General features: G+C 41.4%; 1 protein-coding gene and 1 long non-coding RNA gene across 2 annotated transcripts in view; both read left to right on the forward strand.

The window, feature by feature from the left end:
• Positions 1–280: 280 nt before the first annotated feature.
• The window catches only part of LOC104630680 (5'-AMP-activated protein kinase catalytic subunit alpha-1), a 54,268-nt gene continuing 33,022 nt past the window's right edge, over positions 281–21,526 (forward strand). The window contains exon 1 of the mRNA XM_075739004.1: positions 281–430. Coding sequence (XP_075595119.1) covers positions 301–430 — 130 coding nt within the window. The 5' untranslated portion in view covers positions 281–300. The remainder of the gene's footprint in view (positions 431–21,526) is intronic.
• Positions 9,422–19,550, forward strand: LOC142599242 (uncharacterized). Its single transcript, XR_012832871.1, has 2 exons — positions 9,422–9,683; positions 18,125–19,550. It is a non-coding gene; the product is annotated as an uncharacterized LOC142599242 (long non-coding RNA).

Consider the following 21,526-nt stretch of genomic DNA (forward strand, 5'->3'; position numbering starts at 1 on the left):
TCCGGTCCGCGAAATCCCGATGAATCCCCAGCGCCCCTCGGAGGCACCCCGGCCTCATCGCTCCGCCCCGCAGCCTTCGGGGGCTGTTTCTCCCATTCCGCCGCCTCGCCGGCAGGATCCGTCTGCAGGAGCCGCACCCCTCAAGGCGCCGCTGAACCGACCCAGCCCTTGCCCCTCAAACAACAATAGTTTGGCCCCGGGGAGGGCGGGAAGGCCATAAGTGCGGGGGTCACTTCCGGGTTTCGGTGTGGGTGGGTATTGTGTAGTTGCTCCTCCCTTGTCAGCACTCTGGTGCGGACTATGCGCAGACTTGGCCCTTGGTTGAAGATGGCGGCGACGGAAAAACAGAAGCCCGAGCACGGGCGGGTGAAGATTGGGTATTATATTTTGGGTGACACGCTTGGCGTTGGTACTTTCGGCAAAGTCAAGGGTGAGCGGTGGGGAGTGAGGCCGTTACCTGTCCCGCGGAGCGGCGTGGCTCAGTCGGTCTGCGGGGAGTAGCGCGCCGGACTGAGTAGTAGAGTCTTCGTCACCGACCGAGGGACGCGGCCGCCTGTGGTCGCCTCACGGCGGCTCGTCCCCCGGGGCCAGGCGTCCGTCGAGGCCCGACCGGGGCTGGGGGGCGTGTGGGGATCGGGCCGCCGCCCTAGCCTGGGCTTGGCTCCGCTCTGTCTCCCGCTCAGAGCGTTGAGGAGGTCTGAGCTTCACCGGGGGTGGCGCCGGGAAACCTGAGTTGCTGGGCGCTGCCCGGCCGTACCCGCCGGGCCTGGTGAATCACCGGACTGTGGCGGCGCTAGCGCCGCGGGCCGACGGGGGGCGATGGGAGAGGGGCTGGGGGCAGTGACTGCAGGGCTGACGTGTTGTCGGGGCAGTTACGAGAAGGCGTTTTATGGGCCGTTAGCTGGAGCCTCGGCCCCAGCCGCGGTGGCTGCAGCGTGGGGATCTGAGGCTACGGTCTGAATGCCACCGACTGAGTGTGGTGGTGTGGACATAGCGCCTGGTATGCTGTGAACGTCTTTCAGGAAGAAGGAGTTGTATTAGTTAACTTCTTGGGGGGTGGGACTTACAGTTCTGTAGCGGGAAGTAATCGCTGGAGGAGGAAAAGCTTTCTCTTCTGTATTTATGAAAATAATTCCTGGAAGCTAATTATGCTGCATTTATTTAAAACATCACCGGATATCTAATGAAATTAGGCAGCCTTAATTCTTGAGTTGTCTGAGGTTTGCTGCACAAATACTAACACTTGATGCCCTTATAAAGAAGGCAAGCTTTCCCCCTCTACAAGGGGAGAAATAAATGTAAAAAGATGGGCCTGAGATTATTGGATTAATTGGCAACACAGCTGACATAGAGACATTGAAAGACTGTGCTACTGATAACTACTTGTCAACTAAGGTTTTTTTTTCAGCTCAGGCTTAAACAACTTTTCCCAGTAGGGGTGTAGATGCTATGCAGCAAACTTGAAGTCTAGTAGAAATAAAATAGAAATTAAACTCTCCCTTGATGTCATTCACCACAGGTCAAAAAATTCTGCATTATCTTAAACTGTTCCTCCTATATTGTTTGTGAAAATTGTTGAAATATTGGGGTATGCAAATCGAAAAGATTGTTTAACAAATGAGTTAGACTAGACTCAGGTTGTATTATTAAAATAAGGGGGATTTTATGGTTAATCTAATGGATTGCTCATGTACCAGTATAACCAGTAAAAAACCCCATCTTATCCTGTTATATCTAATGTGCTAGCTGGCTTTAACGTGATATCTTCTTTCAGTGTAGATGTTCCTATTGTGTGTTCTCTGCACAAGCTCTTTCAACTATTGGCACGTTCTGAATAAATTACTGATGTTTCAGCAGTCTGTTACCATGTTTCATTTCAAATTTACCTCCCTTTAGTTTAAATTCTTCCTCCCAGAAGTAGCATTAGATTATGAGCATCTCTTTGTATGATTGAAGAAAGTAGGTGAAGAGCTTAGATTTCTCTCTCTAGAAATTGAAATAGTGATATCATAGACAGTGCTTTGTGTAATAGTAGAAACAAATCCTACCTGGAAGTCGCTTGTTAATAAGGAACTTCTGGCATGCCATAGAAAATAGGAATATATTTGACTCTAAGAATATCTAGGAAAGCAGTGGAAGAATATTTTGGGAGTAAAGCCCATTGAGAGTGTGGGTTTTTGTTTGGTTTTGTGGAGTTTTTTTCTCCAAGGCTGGCTTATAAAGTGACACCACCACCCCCTGGCCGCTAGGGAGCAGTGATCCCCAACTAGCAGCTGAAGTACAATTCCTTTCCTTAATAACTTGGTGCCTCCTTAAATAGAGAGGAAATGAGATAAGGGAGAAGACAGGCATTAGATTTTCTTTCCTCATGGAGGGACTACATGGTTGAGGGGAAGAGTCAAAGATTTTTTTTTTTTTCCAGTGCAGTGCACAAAAGTAAGGTTGGCATGTTTCCTCTTACATCTCAGAGCATGTTGTTTGTACTACTGCTCCTGTTCTTCCCTGTATTGGCAAAAACATGTCTGGAATTGTTGTCCCAGAACTGGGGGTTCGTTTACCTGCTGTGCAATGTGCAAATATACACACAGAGCAGAGGTATTTTATTGCATATTTGCACAGATATGGGTGTCTGTCCCAAGACAGCACTCCAAAGCTCCAAATCAGTGGTTATTTATACATACAACATTAACATATTCATCTTTCTAATACATATGCATTGTTATTCTATTAAATGATTGGTTTAGATTTCTTGTCTAGCATGCAAACTAGAACGTGTGCTCAATTCTTTTCTTCGCCTTTATCTTTTGAGTAGGTGATATAATTAGGGTGGGTGGTCCATGGGTCAGTGGTCGCGATCTCCCCCTGTTGGAATTACATTTCCCCTAATTTCCTTCTTCTTTGGCAATCCTCAACGATTCTTCAAGGCTTGTTGGTTATCTTTTGAGTAGGTGGTATAATTGGGGTAGGTGGTCCATGGGTTGGTGGTTGCAATTCCCCTTGCCCCCGGTTTCCTGGTACTTTTGGCAAGTCCAAATGGTTCTTCAAGGTGTAACCAAATGGATAACCATGATGATGGGAAGGGAACATTCTGAGCAGAACAGTATGGCGATGGTTGGGTGACTGTGTTTCATTTGATGTTGCTAACCAATTTGTGGCTGCTAATTATGTCCATTGTATAGCCCCAGCCTGACATGGACGATAGAATAGATAAAGCACGTAGCTGGCAGTGGGTACAAGTAATATTTCATTTTCTGTCCAAATCATGTCCTTTGACTGAACTTTGTTCATTATAATCTAATTATAATATCAAAACACACCTCCATTCTAAAAGCTACCTGCCTTCGAGGTATGACCACCCCTCACTGGGCATGCTCTTTGAATTTCTCTAAGCATATAGCTTTAAATCGAAGCGAGAAAACTCTTTACCAATCACAATAAGGTAACTATGCGATGTAAATGTAATTTTGTAGTGATGTAAGTGTGATTTTGTAACCTAAGGGTATAAATGTGTAAGGGATTAAAGACTAGGTGTGCATGTTAGGAGGAGAGATCCCTCGTGCACCCCAGCGCTGAATAGACCAATGTTGGCTTTCTAAACTGCATTTCTGTTTGGAAAGTTTTTATTGCTGTTTGAGCAGTAACAGTTTTGGCGACCCAGATGGGACTTGCTCTCTGAAGTCTCGGCAGAGTGGAGGAATCGTCGGGGTTCCCAGTGCACACACCGAAGTGATTTTTTGGAGGGAGGCACGACCATTCCTCTTCTCGGGTGAGTCCCAGACAGCTTTCTGAGAACAACATTGGTTTCTGAAATCGATTGGTAACTGCCGGCTGCATTGTGAGTATTGTACTTGCTTTGCTTGGTTTTGGTAACGTGTGCTTTGGAAATCCGCACGCTAGGACGGGGATACCTGGAGTTCGGATTTAGGTTGTGGGTTGGAGTCCCACCAGGAGGGTGAGAGTCCTGCCTGAATTATTGGTAATTTGGATGCTTGTACGGGGACGCCCGGAGTCCAAATTTTGGTTTTGGTTTATATTGGTAACTCGAGTAAAAAGGGTATAGTAATAATGGGAATACAACAATCACTGGAGGGTGGGATCCCGAAATGTTCACCTCTAGGTTGTATTCTGAAGCATTGGAATAAGTTTGGGGGAGATCCTCTAATTAAAGGAAAGCTTGTTGAATATTGTAATCATTGGTGGCCATTGTATACATTAGAGGATCAGGAAAAATGGCCAAAGAACAGTAGTTTAAAATATAACACTATATTGCAGCTAATATTGTTCTGTAGAAGAGAGGGAAAATGGGATGAAGTGCTGTATGTAGATTTGTCTTTCACTCTGAGGAATTATTGGCCAATTCAACGACAATGTGGGTTGAATAAAGATCAAGTTATGATGGTAGGGGTTGTAAAAGGATATAAGAAATTTACCAGACATGAGTTACCCTAGGTTTGCTTTATTGCAGCGCTGGATGCACGGGGGAAACAGCTCCACCCAACGTGCATGCAGGTGATCACCAACACACAGGTTATATAGAATCAAAACATACATATTCATCATTTTTCTCAGAAAAGGCAGTCCTATGATAATCATTTCTTGGAATTCATTTACATATTCTCCTCCCCGTCACGCATGCTCAGTGATTTGAGTTGGCGGTCCTCAAGAGGGTCTCTGGTGGTCATCAGTGATCGCACACCCGTGTCTGCTGGATAACCCTCTTCTTGTAGGCATGCGTAGTATCCTTGCTGTGGATGTACCTGTCCATAACAACTTATTTCATAAGATTAATATTCCCAGGCCTATTGTCCGGTTGGGTAGGGACTGTACAAGGAACATAGCAGCATTGTACGTTGCCATGGTCAGTTAGCTTCATTACCTATTACCTTGGTTACAAACTAATTATTCCAAACTAATAATTCTATAGTTTCTGTCTCATGGCCTCTATCCCATGATTACATTTTCCCCTTTTTGGAAGTTTTCCTTCCAGGCCTTGAGTAGCTTTCTGATTAGCATAAGTTTTCTTATAGCTAAGCTTCTATATTTTCTACAGGGGTAGGAGATAAAGCCCTGAAGAGATGTTGCTCTGCCTGTAGTATTGGAAAAAGATGTACTAAATTAAAAGGGAAAGAAAGTAGTGAAGAGGATATACAAATGTAACACTGCCACCTAGAGTTAAGCAGGATCGGGAGTCTGAACGTTCCGGGACTCATACACCTAACCCTCTTGATTCTTACTCTTCAAGTCATAGTGATCAAGAGGGAGGAACGAGTCCCGTTGCTGGTAGGACAAGAACCAGAAAAGCTCATTTACAAGCCCCTCTTAGGCAGGCTGTGGGGCCAGAGGGACCTGTTTGGGTAAAAGTACCTTTTTCAGTCTCTGATTTAAAAGCCTGGAAGGAAATGGCAGGGATCTATCGGGAAGATCCCGATAGAGTGGCCAAAGTAATGGAAACTATTATTAATAATCAAGACCCTGATTGGAAAGATTTGCAGATTATCCTGAATAATTTGATGACATCTGAGGAAAAGCGTAGTGTGCTGGCAAAAGCAAGGGAAGAGGCGGAGAGAACTCACCCACAGGCAGTATAGGCTGGACAGCTAGATAGACATTTCCCTGAAAATAATCCAAATTGGGACCCAAATAACCCCCCCAAAGATTGATGTCAACCGAATAGCAGAGACTGGTTCTATATGGTATAAGAAATGCAATACCAAAGGCTAAGAATTGGTCAAAATTGTACTAGGTCATTCAGGGAAAGGACGAAAATCCCTCGTCCTTCCTTGAAAGACTGTTAGAAACGGCACGAAAATATACTGATTTAGATCCCAAGAATGAAAGGGATCAAGTTTCCCTGGTTCACATATTTATGGGACAATCAAGTACAGGTATAAAGCGCAAATTGCAGAAATTAGAAGCGGCCGATGCACGTTCTCTGGACAAAATGTTAGAAAATGCCTGGAAGGTATTTAATAACAGAGAAAAAGAGGAGGAGGAGCATAAAAAGAAAGAAAGGACGAGAGAAACAAAACTATTAGCTGCAACAATAGCTTTGGAAACAAGCAAGGTTAAAGGGCAAGGGTGTAGGGGATCTAGGAGAGGGAATCCCAGATGCCCAACGTTCCAATTAGAAAAGGATCAATGTGCATTTTGTAAAAAGAAAGGACACTGGAAAAACGAGTGCCCTCAACTGAGGAAGGGGGAGAGGGAAGCAATGCCTCTACTCACCCTGGACTCAGACTGAGGGAGACCAGGGGCTAAAGAACATTCCCCAGTAGATGAGCCCCTGGTTATAGTAAAGGTGGGGAACAATGATATGGAATTTTTAGTAGATACAGGAGCAACTTAGTATTAAATACTTGTAAAGGAACTGGGAAATTGTCAAAGGAGAAAACATCAGTGACTGGTGCCACAGGGAAAAAGGAAAGTAGGCCATTTTTCCAACCTCTAAAGTGTAAAATTGGAGAAAGGGTGTTAACCCATCAGTTTTTGTATATACCGGATTGCCCTATGCCTTTGCTGGGACGAGATGTATTGAGTAAATTAAATGCACAGATAACCTTTGAAAAAGGAAAAATTCAAGTAACAATACCAAAAGATAAAGGCTTGGATACGCAAGTGTTTATGTAGCAGAAGGAGATGCCACTGCCAGAAATACCTAAAGAAGTCAAGGATGCATCAGGAACACCTGGAAGATCTAAGGCAGCAGAACCTGTGGTAATTCAACTAAAACCAGATGCCAAACCGGTAAGACGAAAACAGTATCCTGTGAAACTATAAGCTAGAAAGGGACTGGAGCCAGTAGTAGAACAATTTTAAAAATATGGACTTTTAAGGGAATGTCAATCAGAATATAATACTCCAATCCTGCCCGTGAAGAAGCCCCACTCGGAAGAGTATAGGCTGGTACAAGATTTGAGGGCAATAAATCAAATTGTCCAAGATGTGCATCCAGTAGTGGCAAATCCCTATACTTTATTAACAACCTTGAAGGAAACTGATAAGTGGTTCACGGTACTGGATCTAAAAGATGCTTTCTTCTGCCTGCCGCTGGCTACAGAAAGCCAAAAGATATTTGCCTTTGAGTGGGAAAATCCCACCACTGGAAGGAAAACACAATTGTGCTGGACTGTGTTGCCGCAAGGCTTTAAAAATAGCCCAACCATTTTTGGAAATCAATTAGCAAAAGAGCTGGAGGAATGGAAGAAAGATCATAAAGACTTCACTTTAGTACAGTATGTTGATGACATTTTGTTGGCAACAGAAACAGAGGAAAAAGTATTACAAAACACAATTGAATTATTGAAGTTTTTAGGCCTAGCAGGATACAAAGTGTCCCAAAAGAAAGCCCAGATCATGAAGGAAGAAGTAATTTTCCTGGGATTTGTTATTCCTCAAGGACAATGGAGTCCAGGGCAGGAAAGAAAGGAAGCAATTTGTCAGATTCCTGAACCAAACTCAAAGGAAGAATTGAAGGCTTTCCTGGGCATGGTCGGGTGGTGTCGCCTTTGGATTGTGAACTTTGGGTTAATAGCGAAACCTTTATATGAGGCTCCCCAAGGAGAAGAGCAAATATTAATCTGGACACTGGAATGTCGGAAAGCCTTTCAGAAATTAAAAGAATCTTCGATGAGCGCACCTGCACTAGGGCTTCCTAATTTGGAGAAACCATTTGAACTGTTTGTGCACAAAAGGTTACATATCCCATTAGGAGTCCCAACTCAAAAGTTAGGATCCTGGAAACGGCCAGTGGGATACTTTTTGAAGCAATTGGATAATGTGAGTAAAGGATGGCCCACTTGTTTGAGAGCAGTAGCCGCGACAATTTTGCTGATACAGGAATCTCGAAAACTAACACTAGGACAAAAGGTGACTGTCTATGTACCCCATGCAGTGACCACAGTATTGGAACAAAAGGGGGGTCACTGGTTATCTCCTAGTCGAATGTTAAAATATCAAGTGGTGCTGCTAGAACAAGATGACGTGGAACTTAAGACTCTTGAACAGGTGTACTCTAGCAGACCTGATTTAAAGGATGATCCCCTTGAAGAAGCCGACTTGGAGCTGTATGTGGATGGAAGCAGTTTCGTGGAAGGCGGTACTCGAAGGTCCGGATATGCAGTGGTAACTGCAAGAAATATCCTGGAGGCAAAAGGCGCTGCCATCAAATACGTCAGCCCAGAAAGCAGAACTGATGGCTCTACTAAGAGCATTGGAGTTATCCAAAGGAAAGAAGGTAAATATATGGACTGATTCAAAATTTGCTTTTGGAATTGTGCATGCCCATGGAGTGATTTGGAAAGAGCGAGGACTCTTAACATCGCAGGGCTCGCCGGTTAAAATATGGGCCCACCATTGAACTTTTGTTAAAAGCGGTCCACTTGCCAGCTAAAGTAGCTATCATGCATTGCAAAGCTCATCAACATGGACATTTGCCAGTTCAAATGGGGAATCGAAGAGCCGACAAAGCAGCAAAAGAAGCAGTGGGGAAACAGGTGCTGCTACTCTTACCACGGAAGCAACAGAATTTAGAAACAAAAGAACCAAAATATACCCCTGAAGATGATAAGCTGGCAGAAGTGACAAAAGCCAAGAAAAATTATGAAGGATGGTGGGTTACACCGATAAACTGGGTAATTGTAACACAAGAACTAATGAGGGAACTAGCTGAGAGAAAACACGCAGAGACTCATTGGGGAATAGAGTCCCTGACCGAAGCACTAAAACCACAAGTAATTAGTGTTCGAATGATGGGAATTGTGAAAAGTATAGTGCAAAGATGTGAACTGTGTTTAAAGAATAATCCTCAAACTTGTCAAAGACTTTTACAGGGAATAACCAGAAGAGGAAATTCACCAGGAGGCTATTGGCAGATTGACTTCTCGGAACTCCCAAGGCAAAATGGGTATCGGTATCTTTTAGCATTGGTAGATACATTTTCAGGATGGCCTGAAGCCTATCCGTGTCGTACCAATCAAGCGAAAGAAGTAGCAAAAGTGCTATTAAAGGAAATAATACCAAGATTTGGGGTGCCACTAGGATTGTCATCAGATAGGGGAACCTCATTTTGTTGCAGAATCAGTTAAAATTTTAGCTAAAATATTAGGAATAAAATGGGATTTACATACTCCCTGGAGGCCACAGTCCAGTGGAAAGGTAGAAAGAATGAATCAAAATTTGAAGAGGCAAATGAGTAAAATCTGTCAGGAAGCCCAGATCAAGTGGGCAGACGCATTGCCTCTCGCTCTTTTAAGAATTAGAATTCAACCAAAAAGTGCTGGAAAAGTAAGCCCATTTGAAATATTGTATGGGAAACCATATCAAACTACCAGAGCTGGAGCAGATCCTGAACAGATAGGAAAACATTATTTAAAAGAATATGTAATATCTCTAGGGAAAGTGTTGCCTTCTCTCCACAGATTTGTAGCTGACAGAGCACCTCTGTCCCTTGACACCACTGTCCACGCATTCCAACCAGGAGATTGGGTCTACGTGGTCAGATGAGCCACTGAAGGAGTGGTGGAAAGGACCTTTCCAGGTTTTGCTCACAACCTAGACAGCTATTAAACTCGATGGGATTGATTCGTGGATTCATTATACCAGTGTGAAGAAGGCACCTCCTCAGCAGTGTCTCAGCAGACATCCAAACAAGAGGAACCTTTAAAATGGAAACTAAGTCGCATTCAGTAAATTATTTAATTAAGGAAAGATATTTTTGTATAAGTTCTGTACCTGTTGTCTTATTCAGTGCATACCTCTCTGTAAGCCAGGAAATATAATGAGTGGAAGTATTGAAAATTAATTATTTCAGAACTTCCAAAGGGGGGAATTGTAACCGAATGGATAATCATGGTGATGGGAAGGGAACATTCTGAGCAGAACAGTATGGCGATGGTTGGGTGATTCTGTTTCGTTTGATGTTGTTAACCAATTTGTGGCTGCTAATTATGTCCATTGTATAGCCCCAGCCTGACATGGACGATAGAATAGATAAAGCATATAGTTGGCAGTGGGTGCAAGTAATATTTCATTTTCTGTCCAAATTATGTCCTTTGACTGAACTTTGTTCATTATACTCTAATTATAATACCAAAACACACCTCCATTCTAAAAGCTACCTGCCTTTGAGGTATGACCACCCCTCACTGGGCATGCTCTTTGAATTTCTCTAAGCATATAGCTTTAAATCGAAGCAAGAAAACTCTTTACCAATCACAATAAGGTAACTATGCGATGTAAGTGTGATTTTGTAACCTAAGGGTATAAATGTATAAGGGATTAAAGGCTAGGTATGCATGTTAGGAGGAGAGATCCCTCGTGCACCCTAGCGCTGAATAGACCAATGTTGGCTTTCTAAACTGCATTTCTGTTTGGAAAGGGTTTTTTTATTGCCATTTGAGCCGTAACAAAGGCTTGTTGGTCAAACTAACAATTTATCCGTTACGTTTCTACTTCTTAACAATCACATCTTAATTAGTACATTGTTTAGATATACATTAACACAGGGGTAGGACTATACAGTGGTCGCCCTTAGCAGCAGTAGTCTTGGTTATATTTGATTTTGCTGTAACAATTTCCCCCCTTTGAGACTTATCGAAATCCTATTTTTCAGCAAGTCTCACTTCCATTTTTCACACCTAATACATAAGATTCAGGCTTTTGTCTAGTAACTAGACTCCTTCCAAGTCTAAATATAAACAAGGTCTTCTAGCTGAAGGGATGCACAGGAGTGTCCAATGGCCATGGTGCTCTCTGATTTAAATACCTATGTAAAAAAGATAAAATCTGCAAAAGAGAAATTAAGTATGCTGTAATAATTTCCTGTCCTCTAAGGTGCATTTGATCTGATTCCTTCTTTCTACTTTCCCACTGGATTGAGGTCTCCATGGAATATGGAGATCTCATTTTATTTTCAAAATTTTTGACATTCCTTGCACCACTTCTGCTATGAAGTGAGGTCCATTGTCAGAAGATATTCCTTCTGGGACACCAAATCTAGGAATTGTTTCTTTTAACATTACCTTAATTATTTCTCTTGCCTTATTGGTACAACAGGGGAAAGCTTCAGGCCAACCAGAAAAGGTATCTGTTAAAATTAACAAACAGGTTATATCTCGGTACACTCGGAATAATCTATTTGTCAGTATTCCCCGGGTGTTATTCCTTGTTTTCCATTTCCCCCTATTGTTTTTTTTTTTCTCCACCTTTGGATTATTAGCAGCAATACTTTACATTTTCGGCTCTATAACTTTTTTTTTTAGCAGCCAGGACTAATGCATCAGAGTCCATATGTATTTCTTGGTGTAATTTCTTTAACACATATTCTGTTGTTCTGTCAGGAATTAGGAGTTGCTTTAAAGGTGTCACTCAGCATCCTTGTTCAATTTTGGTACAATCTAATTGTTCAGCTAATTTATCTTATTTTTCGGATCCAGTCTTTTCAGGGCTGCTTCCTTTGCAGCTCTATCCGCTCTCAGATTTATTCCCTTTTTGCTGTGCCTGACAATTAATTATTGCAACTTTCTTCAGCTGTAATACAGATTGCAGTAACTTCATAATCTCAGTTCCATATTTAACAGGGGTTCCTTGTGAGGTCGAAAGTCCTCTTTCTTTCCAAATTGCTCCATGAACATGGGCAACTTCAAATGCATATTTTGAGTCTGTGTAAATATTAGCTCTTTTTTCCAGTACTTATTTCTAAAGCTCTAGTTGGAGCAATCAACTCTTCTTTTTGGGCTGAAGTATTATAGGATAAAGGTTCAGCTTCCAGTACTACTGCATATCCAGCACATATATAACTCGAAATCCAGTTGGCTGGAATAAACTTGCTCAATTGTTGTCAAGCAATCATGTTGTAATCCATTTTGTTCTGAGATCGGCAACAAAGTCGCAGGATTTAAAGTAGCAGATATTGAAGGGGTAATATCATCCTGTTCCAGTAACACAGCCTGGTACTTGGCCAATCTGCTAGGTGAAATCCAATGGTGTCCCTTGTTTTCTAGGGGAGAGATGGGGCACAGACACAGTTATAAGTTGCCCCAAAGTCAGTTTCCTGGCCTTTTGTGGCAACAGTGATTTTAATTGAACAGCTCTCAAGCAAGCAGGCCATCCTTTACTGACGTCATCTGTTTGGAGAAATACCCCACAGGTCTCTTCCAAGTTCCCAACAATGGAGTTAGGACTCCTAAGGCCACTTGTTGCCTCTCACGCACACATAACAAAGGGTTTTTCTAAATTTGGAAGTCCTAATGCAGGAGCTCCCATAAGCCTTTTCTTGATTTCATCAAACCCCTTTTTGGCATTCAGTAGTCCATTCCAATAGCCCTTCTGGACCCTTGGTGGCAGCATATAGTGGTTTAGCAATCAATCCAAAATTAGGGATCCACAACCGACACCATCCAGCCATGCCCAGGAATCCTCTCAGTTGTTTCTTTGATGTTGGTACAGCAATTTTGCAAATTTCTTCCTTTCACTCTGCACTCAGTCTCCTCTGTCCCTGCATAATTTCAAATCCCAGATATCAAACTCTTTTGCTATTTGTGCTTTTTTCTTAGAAACACAATATCCTGCAAGTCCCAAAATAATCAGTAGACTAATTGTAGCTTCTAGACGTTCACTGTAATTACTCGAGCCAATTAATAAATCATAAACATACTGCAACAAAGTTATATGCCCATTAGTATTTTGCCAGTGTTCCAATTCTTTTGCCAATACGTTACCAAATAACGTCAGAGTCTTTCATCCAGTAGTCAGGATTTCCCATTCAAAAGCAAGAATGAGCTGACTCTGTTCATCCAATGGGATACAAAAGAAAGTCTTTTAAATCTAAAACTGTAAAACACATGTTACTTTCAGGGATGGAAGCAAGTAATGTGTATGGGTTTGGCACCACAGGGTGGACATCGACTGTCTGAGTATTTATTTCCTGCAAGTCTTGTACCAATGTATATTCTTGAGAATTAGGCTTTCTTACTGGCAAAATGGGAGGATTAAATTCCAATTGGCACTCCCATGTTCTAAAAAAGAATTCATGAGTGGTTCTAATCCCTTCCGCACCTCTAATTTGATAGGGCACTGTTTCCTTCTTACCAGGTGGGCTCCAGCTTTCAGTTCAATTCTGACTGGAATTCCAGGTTTCCCTGATGCCCATACCAGTGGTATTACAGCATCCAGTACTTCTTCCGGAATGTCTGCATTATCATCCTTTTCACCTTGAGTTAGTAGGCACATCTGTGCTTTCCAGGCATTTTGTGGGGGAATGTGTAACTGTACCGAATTTTCAGAAAAAGGTTATTTGTGCATTTAACTTACATAATAAATCTTGTCCCAGCGGTGGCAAGGGGCACTCGGACATATAGAGAAAGGAATGAGTTACCGTAGTGTTCCCAATAGTACACTCTGTTGGGTGTAAAAAGTGATCTTTTCCCAGTGGCACCAATTACACTAGTTTTAATTTTACTTAAAGGTCCCTTGCAATCAGTAAGTACTGAGTGAGTTGCTCCACTATCTATTAAAAAAATCTACTGTTTCATTCCCCAGCTTTACTGGAACCAGAGGATTAGCTGGGGAGACTTTAATAGATTCCTCTGGTCCCCTTCAATCTAACCCTATTTCTGCCAATACCCCATTAGCTGCTTCTGTTCCTTTTTTCTGTGGACAATTTTTTTTCTAGTGCCCTTCTTGTCTACAATAGGCACACTGATTTACTCCTACAGGTTTTCTCCGGTATTTTCATGAGCTCCTCCTCTACCTCTAAATCCCAATAAGCAATTGATAACAATTGAGATATTGTCATGCCATCAGCACCGTCTACTTTCTGTAATTTCTTTCTAATGTTGGGTGCTGCTTGACCAATAAACACCACATTAAAAAGTTTAGAAATGTTTCTGTCCTCAGGGTCCAGGTTAGTCCGCTTCCAAGCTACTTCACATAATCTTTCATAAAAGACAGATGGAGGTTCCTTATCTCCCTGTTGTATTTCATACAATTTTGCCCAATTCTGTGGTTTCTGGATTCCATGCTGGATACCATACAGGATAAATTTTTGGTACTCTTATTTTTTGTAACCCTCCACCAATATTTGGATCCCACCTGAGATCCCCCCTTGGGAGACAGATGTCCATGTTAGGTACTCCCCCATATTCCTGGGTTACTCCTCCTTTAGCTTTTTCTTTAACTGTTCTCTTTTCCTCTGTACTAAACAAATTTTCCAAAAGAGCTTGAATGTCACCCCAGTTAGGATTATGAGTCATCATTACAGTTTTAATAGTGCTATACATCCCTTCCTTTTTGTTTTACAGCTTGTACAACAACAATTACTATCCTTTTTCTTAATCAAATGCCATTTTTGATATTTAGAATCCACAAGTCCACTATTTTTTACTAACTTTCCAACCATTTGGTAGAGCAAAGAACAAATTCACATAAGGTATTTCATATACTTAATAGATCCATTTTCAGGCTATTTTTCACCATCATCTAATTTATACTGTGGCCACCATTGATTACAGTATCATTTTAATTTATCATTTGTCGTGGGGTCCCCTCCAACCTTATTCCAATTTTTCAGGATGCATCCTAAAGGGGAACAAAGGGGTGCCTCCTGGCAAATAGCAATGCCCAATTCTGTACCGAAAAAGAATTTCCTAATCCAATGTTTCACACACTAACCAAAGTGAGGGACATCTCCCTTCATTACCCAAAACAAAGTGTGGAAACAATACTATGCTACTGCTACGTATCTTCTGTTGATGCATCTTATGCAGAGCTCAAATGGGACCCCACATCCTCCAAACGCAAGCTACTTCCCAGAGGTTAGATCTTTTCCCTTATTAAAAAAATACCTCTTTTTGAGTAGTGTTGTACCACTGTGTCGCTTACCACCCAACTGCAGGAGAGGAGCCGATGGAGTCCCCAATCAACAGGTCGGTGCGCGTTGGAGTCCAGTCGGTCCACTTCTCCCAGTCAGGTACGGCAAGACAATTCGGGCAAGGCTGTCAGCATGGTCCCATCTGGGTCACCAAAAAATGTTGTCCCAAAACTAGGGGTTCGTTTACCCGGTGTGCAACACACCAATATACACACAGAGCAGAGGTATTTTATTGCATATTTGCACAGATATGGGTGTCTGTCCCAAGACAGCACCCCAAAGCTCCAAATCAGTGGTTATGTATACATTAACATATTCATCTTTCTAATACATATTGTGGTGGGTTGACCCTGGCTGAGGGCCAGGTGCCCACCAGAGCCTCTCTCACTCCCCTCCTTCACTAGACAGGGGAGAAAAGGTACAATGAAAAGCTTGTGGGTTGAGATAAGGACAGGGAGAGATCACTCACATTATCGTCACGGACAAAACAAACTGAACTTAGAGAGGGAATTAATCTAATTTATTACTAGGCAAAACAGAGTAGAGGAATGAGAAATAAAACCAAATCTTAAAACACCTCCCCCCACCCCTCCCATCTTCCCAGGCTCAACTTTATTCCCGGCTTCAACCTCCTCCCCCCTCAGAGGCACAGGGGGGACGGGGAATGGGGGTTACGGTCAGTTCATCACACGTTGTTTCTGCTGCTCCTTCATCCTCAGGGGGAGGACTCCTCTCATCATTCCCCTGCTCCAGCACGGAGTCCCTCTCACAGGAGAGAGTCCTCCACGAACTTCTCCAACGTGAGTCCTTCCCATGGGCTACAGTCCTTCACGAACTGCTCCAGGGTGGGTCTCTTCCATGGGGCGCAGACCTTCAGGAGCAAACTGCTCCAGTGTGGGTCCCCCACGGGGTCACAAGTCCTGTCAGCAAACCTGCTCTGGCATGGGCTCCTCTCTCCATGGGTCCACAGGTCCTGCCAGGAGCTTGCTCCAGCATGGGCTTCCTACAGGGTTACAGCCTCCTTCAGGTGCCTCCACCTGCTCCAGAGTGGGGTCCTCCAGGGGCTGCAGGTGGAATCTCTACACCCCCTCATCCTCCCTCCATGGGCTGCAGGGGGACAGCCTGCTTCACCATGGTCTTCACCATGGGCTGCAGGGGGATCTCTGCTCCGGCGCCTGGAGCACCTCCTCCCCCTCCTTCTGCGCTGACCTTGGTGTCTGCAGAGTTTCTTACATCTTCTCACTCCTCTCTCTGGCTGCAAAAGCTCCCTCTAACTGTTTTTCTCTTTCTTAAATATGTTATCACAGAGGTGCTGATTGGCTTGGCCTTGGCCAGCGGCGGGTCCGTCTTGGAGCTGGCTGGCATTGGCTCTATCAGACAGAGGGGAAGCTTCTAGCAGCTTCTCACAGAAGCCACCCCTGTAGCCCCCCCACTACCAAAACCTTGCCACGCAAACCCAACCCACATATGCACTGTTATTCTATTAAATGATTGGTTTAGATTTCTTCGTCTAGCATGCAAACTGGAACGCATGCTCAGTTCTTTTCTCTGCCTTTGAGTAGGTGATATAATTAGGGTCAGTGGTCATGATCTCCCCCTGTTGGAATTACCTTTCCCCTAGTTTCCACGGTACTTTTGGCAAGTCCACATGGTTTTTCAAGGCTTGTTGGTCAAACTAACAATTTATCAGTTACGCTTCTACTTCTTGACAATCACATCTTCATTAGTACATTGTTTAGATATACATTAACTAACACAGGGGTAGGACTATACAACAGTCGCCCTTAGCAGCAATAGTCTTGGTTACATTTGATTTTGCTGTAACAAAATTGAAGTCTTGAAAGATGGTCAATTGGTGGAGCTACTGTTATAATTTTAACATTATTCAATGTGTTATAGTTTAGCCCCAGCCGGCAGCTGAGCACCATGTGGTCGTTTGCTTACTTCCCCCGCCCTCCCCCCTTTTTATTTAGGAACTGGAAGCAAGTGTTAGTGTTCATGGACTAATGCTCTGTTTCCATAAACAAATTGTTTAAGTTTTATTATCTTGTCCCTAGATGATGTACTATGTTGTTTTTGTCTTGCTCTAGCTGTACTTCATAAAGGGCATATTTTATTTCTGATGCACTAGTTTTCTTACCGAGCACATTGTATTCATTTAATACCAGCTCTGTGATTGTTTTCCTGTAATCCTCAGCATTTTCCTTCTCTGGTGGTTGATATCAATTGACAATAATAAAAAATGTTACAGCCTTTCTTTTTTTTAATTCATTTAGGGTTTTCCTTGAGAGCTCGCGTGATGTAGAGGGTCAGGCTTATGGCTTCTTGAAAGTGGGTCTTTAATTTTAACAGTGGTGGCAACCCTAAAAGATGAGTTGGAAAACTAGTGCTTAATTTTTAAAGGTCTCCTGCTGTCAAGGTAGCTGTCAGATGACTTCACCCTGCTACTTACCCTTTTACCCTCCCAGATAACTGTTACTGATGTGATGTTTTTCCAGTTTAACTGTTCATCTGACTGTACTAGCCTGAATTAACTATTGAATGATTTAATTCATTTGACTGTGCCTTAGATGGGCAGTCATGGAGAAGACAACTGTTTCTAGCCAATATCCAGGCAAAGCTAAAATACCACAGAAGTAAAAAGCTTTGGGGTAAAAGAGTACTGAATCTAAATCAGTTATGTGTTTTTTAAAAAAAGAAAAAAAAAAAAAGCTGATGTTTCCTGCTGAAACCAAATGCAAACTTTATTTCCAGATATTTTTTGAAATAGTTAGCTTTCATAAAGGGAAGAGTAGTCAGGCTTCCAGTGATTTGTACTGAGAAAATGAGGGTACTAATTAAGATTGTAAATATACAATATTTGTTCCAGTCTGTAGAACTAGGTTATAAAACACTGGTCTGTATAGCCTGCAAAACTGATGTAAATAGGTCTTCTTGATTAAGGCAGTGATAAGAGACCTGGGAATGGACAGTGAAGATCAGTTTGCTATCTACTGTTGTTGTACAGCAATATGCCTTTGCACAGCATTAACTCATTTCTTTTTTTTTATATTAGTGAAAACATTTGTTTAGCTCATATTTTTAATGATTACCTTCCTCTGAGCCTCCAGTTGGCTTTTTGTCATATGACAGAAATGCTTCATTAAACACAGCATATGCTTGTTCAGCTCTTTTCTACAGCCTTCATGATTGGTACCTGTATTTCATAAGAATGTTGTATTTACTCTGAATGGTTTTGTGATCTGTTTTCTTTTCCAGTTGAAGACCTGGTGAACTGAATGTAGAGACTGTTGCTCCTGCACTTGAACAGTTAAAAGAAGTCATTGCTGCTTTGACACTGTCTTGGAAATCTTGATGTTATGCATAGCCATAGTGAAGCTTGAAGGCAATTGGCATTATCAAAGAATAAAGAAATGTAGGGAAATGTTAGATCTGTAAAGGGAACTTCTTTTTGCAGTGATTCTTTTGAAGGACTGATAGCTCATTGAGGTTTAGGGTGACTAACATAAATATATTTTGATTACTACTTATTTGTGAGCCTTCCCCTTCATAGATAAAACTTTTGTCAAGAGGTAATACAAGGTAGCTTTTGTAAAGATAACACTGGCTTCTTTTCTAAATGATGTTATCATCTGAGGTCTTGCTTTCAGTTCTGTCTTTATGCTGAATTCACAAGTAGTCAGCGGTCTGTTACCAGTTAGTATCTGCTGTTTTGCTGATACCAGATACCTTGAACTGCTTCGTACAATAAGTTCTTATGGCATGTGGATAAAGACTTAACATACTGAACTACTATTATGGTTTTAAGTTTTCTCCTTTGAATTAACAGTGTAGTTCTAGTGTGATAGTACACAAACAATAACAAAGCTGCAAAGCCACTTTACAGTAGGAAAAAAAATTGACAACTCATCTTCGTTGAACAGTGCTAATGGATACTCAGTGGATCATATCCAAGTAAAATTTTTTTTAAAAAAAGCTAAATTTGATATAATCTTAAATTGAATTTAAAAAAAGGAGGGGAGGGTTACTGAAGGAAATAACCATTCAATTTGAAAAGTCTTGCTCAAGTGAACAGGCTTTTTGGGATCTTTTTGCACCTGTGCAAAACCACAGTATGTTTTCATTTCAATAATTTATTTGAAGTTGGCAAACACCTAAAGAAGCAGAAAAGCTTATTTTCTCCCAGTCAATGAATAAAATCAAGGCTTGAGGCACACAGTCTTGAAGGCTATGATGGCCAGAATTTATTTTAGTCAACTGCAAATGTTACTGTTTAATTACTTTGAACAAAATATGTGTTTTGATAAACTTTTCTTATGTACCTTGCATATTGAACATAGAATGTTGTAGCTAATAAATGATCTTCTAATGTTTTTCTGAGTTTTAATTCCAGTTTTCATCTAAGGTAGACTGACAAATCAGAAATGAAACAAACTTGCTGGTAAACAAAACTTTATAACACAATGCATGTCAGAACCAAATATCTGAATATTTATATGCTAAGCTGTAGAATTGCTCAAATGTATATGCTACTTACATTTAAGGAGGTGTTTAATTTAGTACTTGGTAAACCAAAGGAAGATGCAAATTAATGTGTCTGATTTTTTGTTAGTTTCTAAGAAGCTGGTTTTTGCTAACAAATTAATGTTAAATTTTGACTTGCTGATTAAAGTTGGTTGGTTTTTGTTTGGTTTTGGTTTTTTTAAATACTTCTGGCTTACCTCAGTTCACATTGTTGATAGGCAAAGACTTTAATTAGAATGGAATAGTTGCTTTTCTAGTGTTTTATGTTAGTGATTTGTTACCCTTTCTGGTTCGGATATAGGTGATATAATTTGTTGGATTCCTTTAAAATCTCGATTACATTTGAACTGAAGAAAAAAATGGGGATGTAATTGCTTTAATTGTAGATCTGATTGAAAGCAAATAATTCTCATAGGTGATGTGATTTTTACAGTTCTAGCCACTCACCTATCACTGCTTTATGGTCTTTCTAGAACTTATGATGAATGTAGGCTTTGTCCTGCATTTCTCAGCAGTGCAAATGTGCATGTCCAGCATTTTGGTTATTGTGGCCCTTTTTTAGGTAATGGCTCCTCCAAATGAGGGGACCTGTTCTTTCATCTTGCAGGTGGAGCCTTTCTATATTCTCAGGTACAAAAGACATTTCATCACTGCATCACAATGGTTCAGGGTTTTGGATGATCCACCACTTATCAGTCTGTCTAAATTCTTGTAGGGAAGTAACTTTGTTTTACACAGTGGCCATTTTTTGTTGTAAGAATAATCACTCAGAGATGCTTATAGTTATCTCTGTCTCTCTGCTAAGAATTTCTTTTCACTTGCATTGTTTTTTAGCTCAGTATAGAGGCAAAAGGTAGCAGGAAAGTCTTGTGTTAGGAATGAGATTTACAGATTGATAGATGTTTGCTAATCCTGTCAAAATTATCTGTTGAATCCAGAAAGATTTTTGTGGATCACTGCTGTTTATCACAGCTTCCCATGGACATATTTAAATAAAGCTTGAAGCCTGGGGGCTTAGTTAAATTTTCAAGTGAGGAGAGGCACCCAGATGAATGATTATTGTGTTCAGCAGAGGTCTATTATCAATGTTTTAAGTGGACAAGGATGAACCATGTAGGTGTCCCTGGAATCTGGCTTGTCTTCAGAAGGTAGGATTCAGGGTGGCAGATGGAAGTGATTTAGTTATATTAGTGTTAAATCACTGCATGCAGAAACCAGTGCAGATAGTGAAGCCTTCTAGTGGAAGAGATACTTGCCTTCTGTGGCTTATCTGTGATCCAGTGTTGGGTTTAAGAAAAATATTCTTGGTAATTCTGTTGTGGCTACTTCCAATAGCACCTGCAAAATTAAGGAATTTAAGAGGGATAACTATCTAGAAAATGCTTTACACTTTCAAGTTCCCCTGTTGAAAGAAAAATTAAACTCTCTTAGAAGTAGGAAAGAAACTGAGGAATGTAAGAGGTTGCATATTTGCATTGCTTCTCATAGTTACTATTGGATTTTATTTTGTGCATTTCATATAACATTTGCCACTTATTTTATATAATAAAGCCCTAGTGTTTACTGCACAGAATGCGGAGCTTATATAGGGTCAGACTGCTCCAAGGACAGATAAATATTAATTTTTCAAGTAAACTGATCAGGTACTCTTAGCAGTAATTTAGAGTAATTGCTGAAATGGGCTTCCTGAGGGAAGGATAGCAGTGATTTCTTTAGTAAGAGCGATCCTTGCAGATGAAGTAGAAGAGCTGTAGGAGAGTGCATCTCAGTAGGTTACCAAGTGAGCCAAAAGCTTGGAGTGACTTGTACAGGGAAAGAAAATGGTCTCCCTAATTAGAAAGGATGATAGTGTTTTGGGATGCAAAACGTTTTGTTTGTTTGCAATAGTGCAAAAATGTAGTCATGCTGCAAGACTTCTGAGGGTTAGGTTTAAGGTTTGTTCCTACATATCCAGTTCATCTTCTAATGATAGAATTGTGGGAGGAATTGGGGTAGGGCAGAAGAAATGACATGCCATCTGGCTTTCAACCTCCCCAAAGATGATAGGGATACGTGGAACGCTAACATCTTAACTGTGATATTTCTTGGCTATAGTTGAAATGGTCCAATTAATGTCTTTACGGAGCAAATGAGAAC

The sequence above is a fragment of the Balearica regulorum genome, chromosome W, assembly GCF_011004875.1.
Source record: "Balearica regulorum gibbericeps isolate bBalReg1 chromosome W, bBalReg1.pri, whole genome shotgun sequence".
Taxonomy (NCBI): domain Eukaryota; kingdom Metazoa; phylum Chordata; class Aves; order Gruiformes; family Gruidae; genus Balearica; species Balearica regulorum.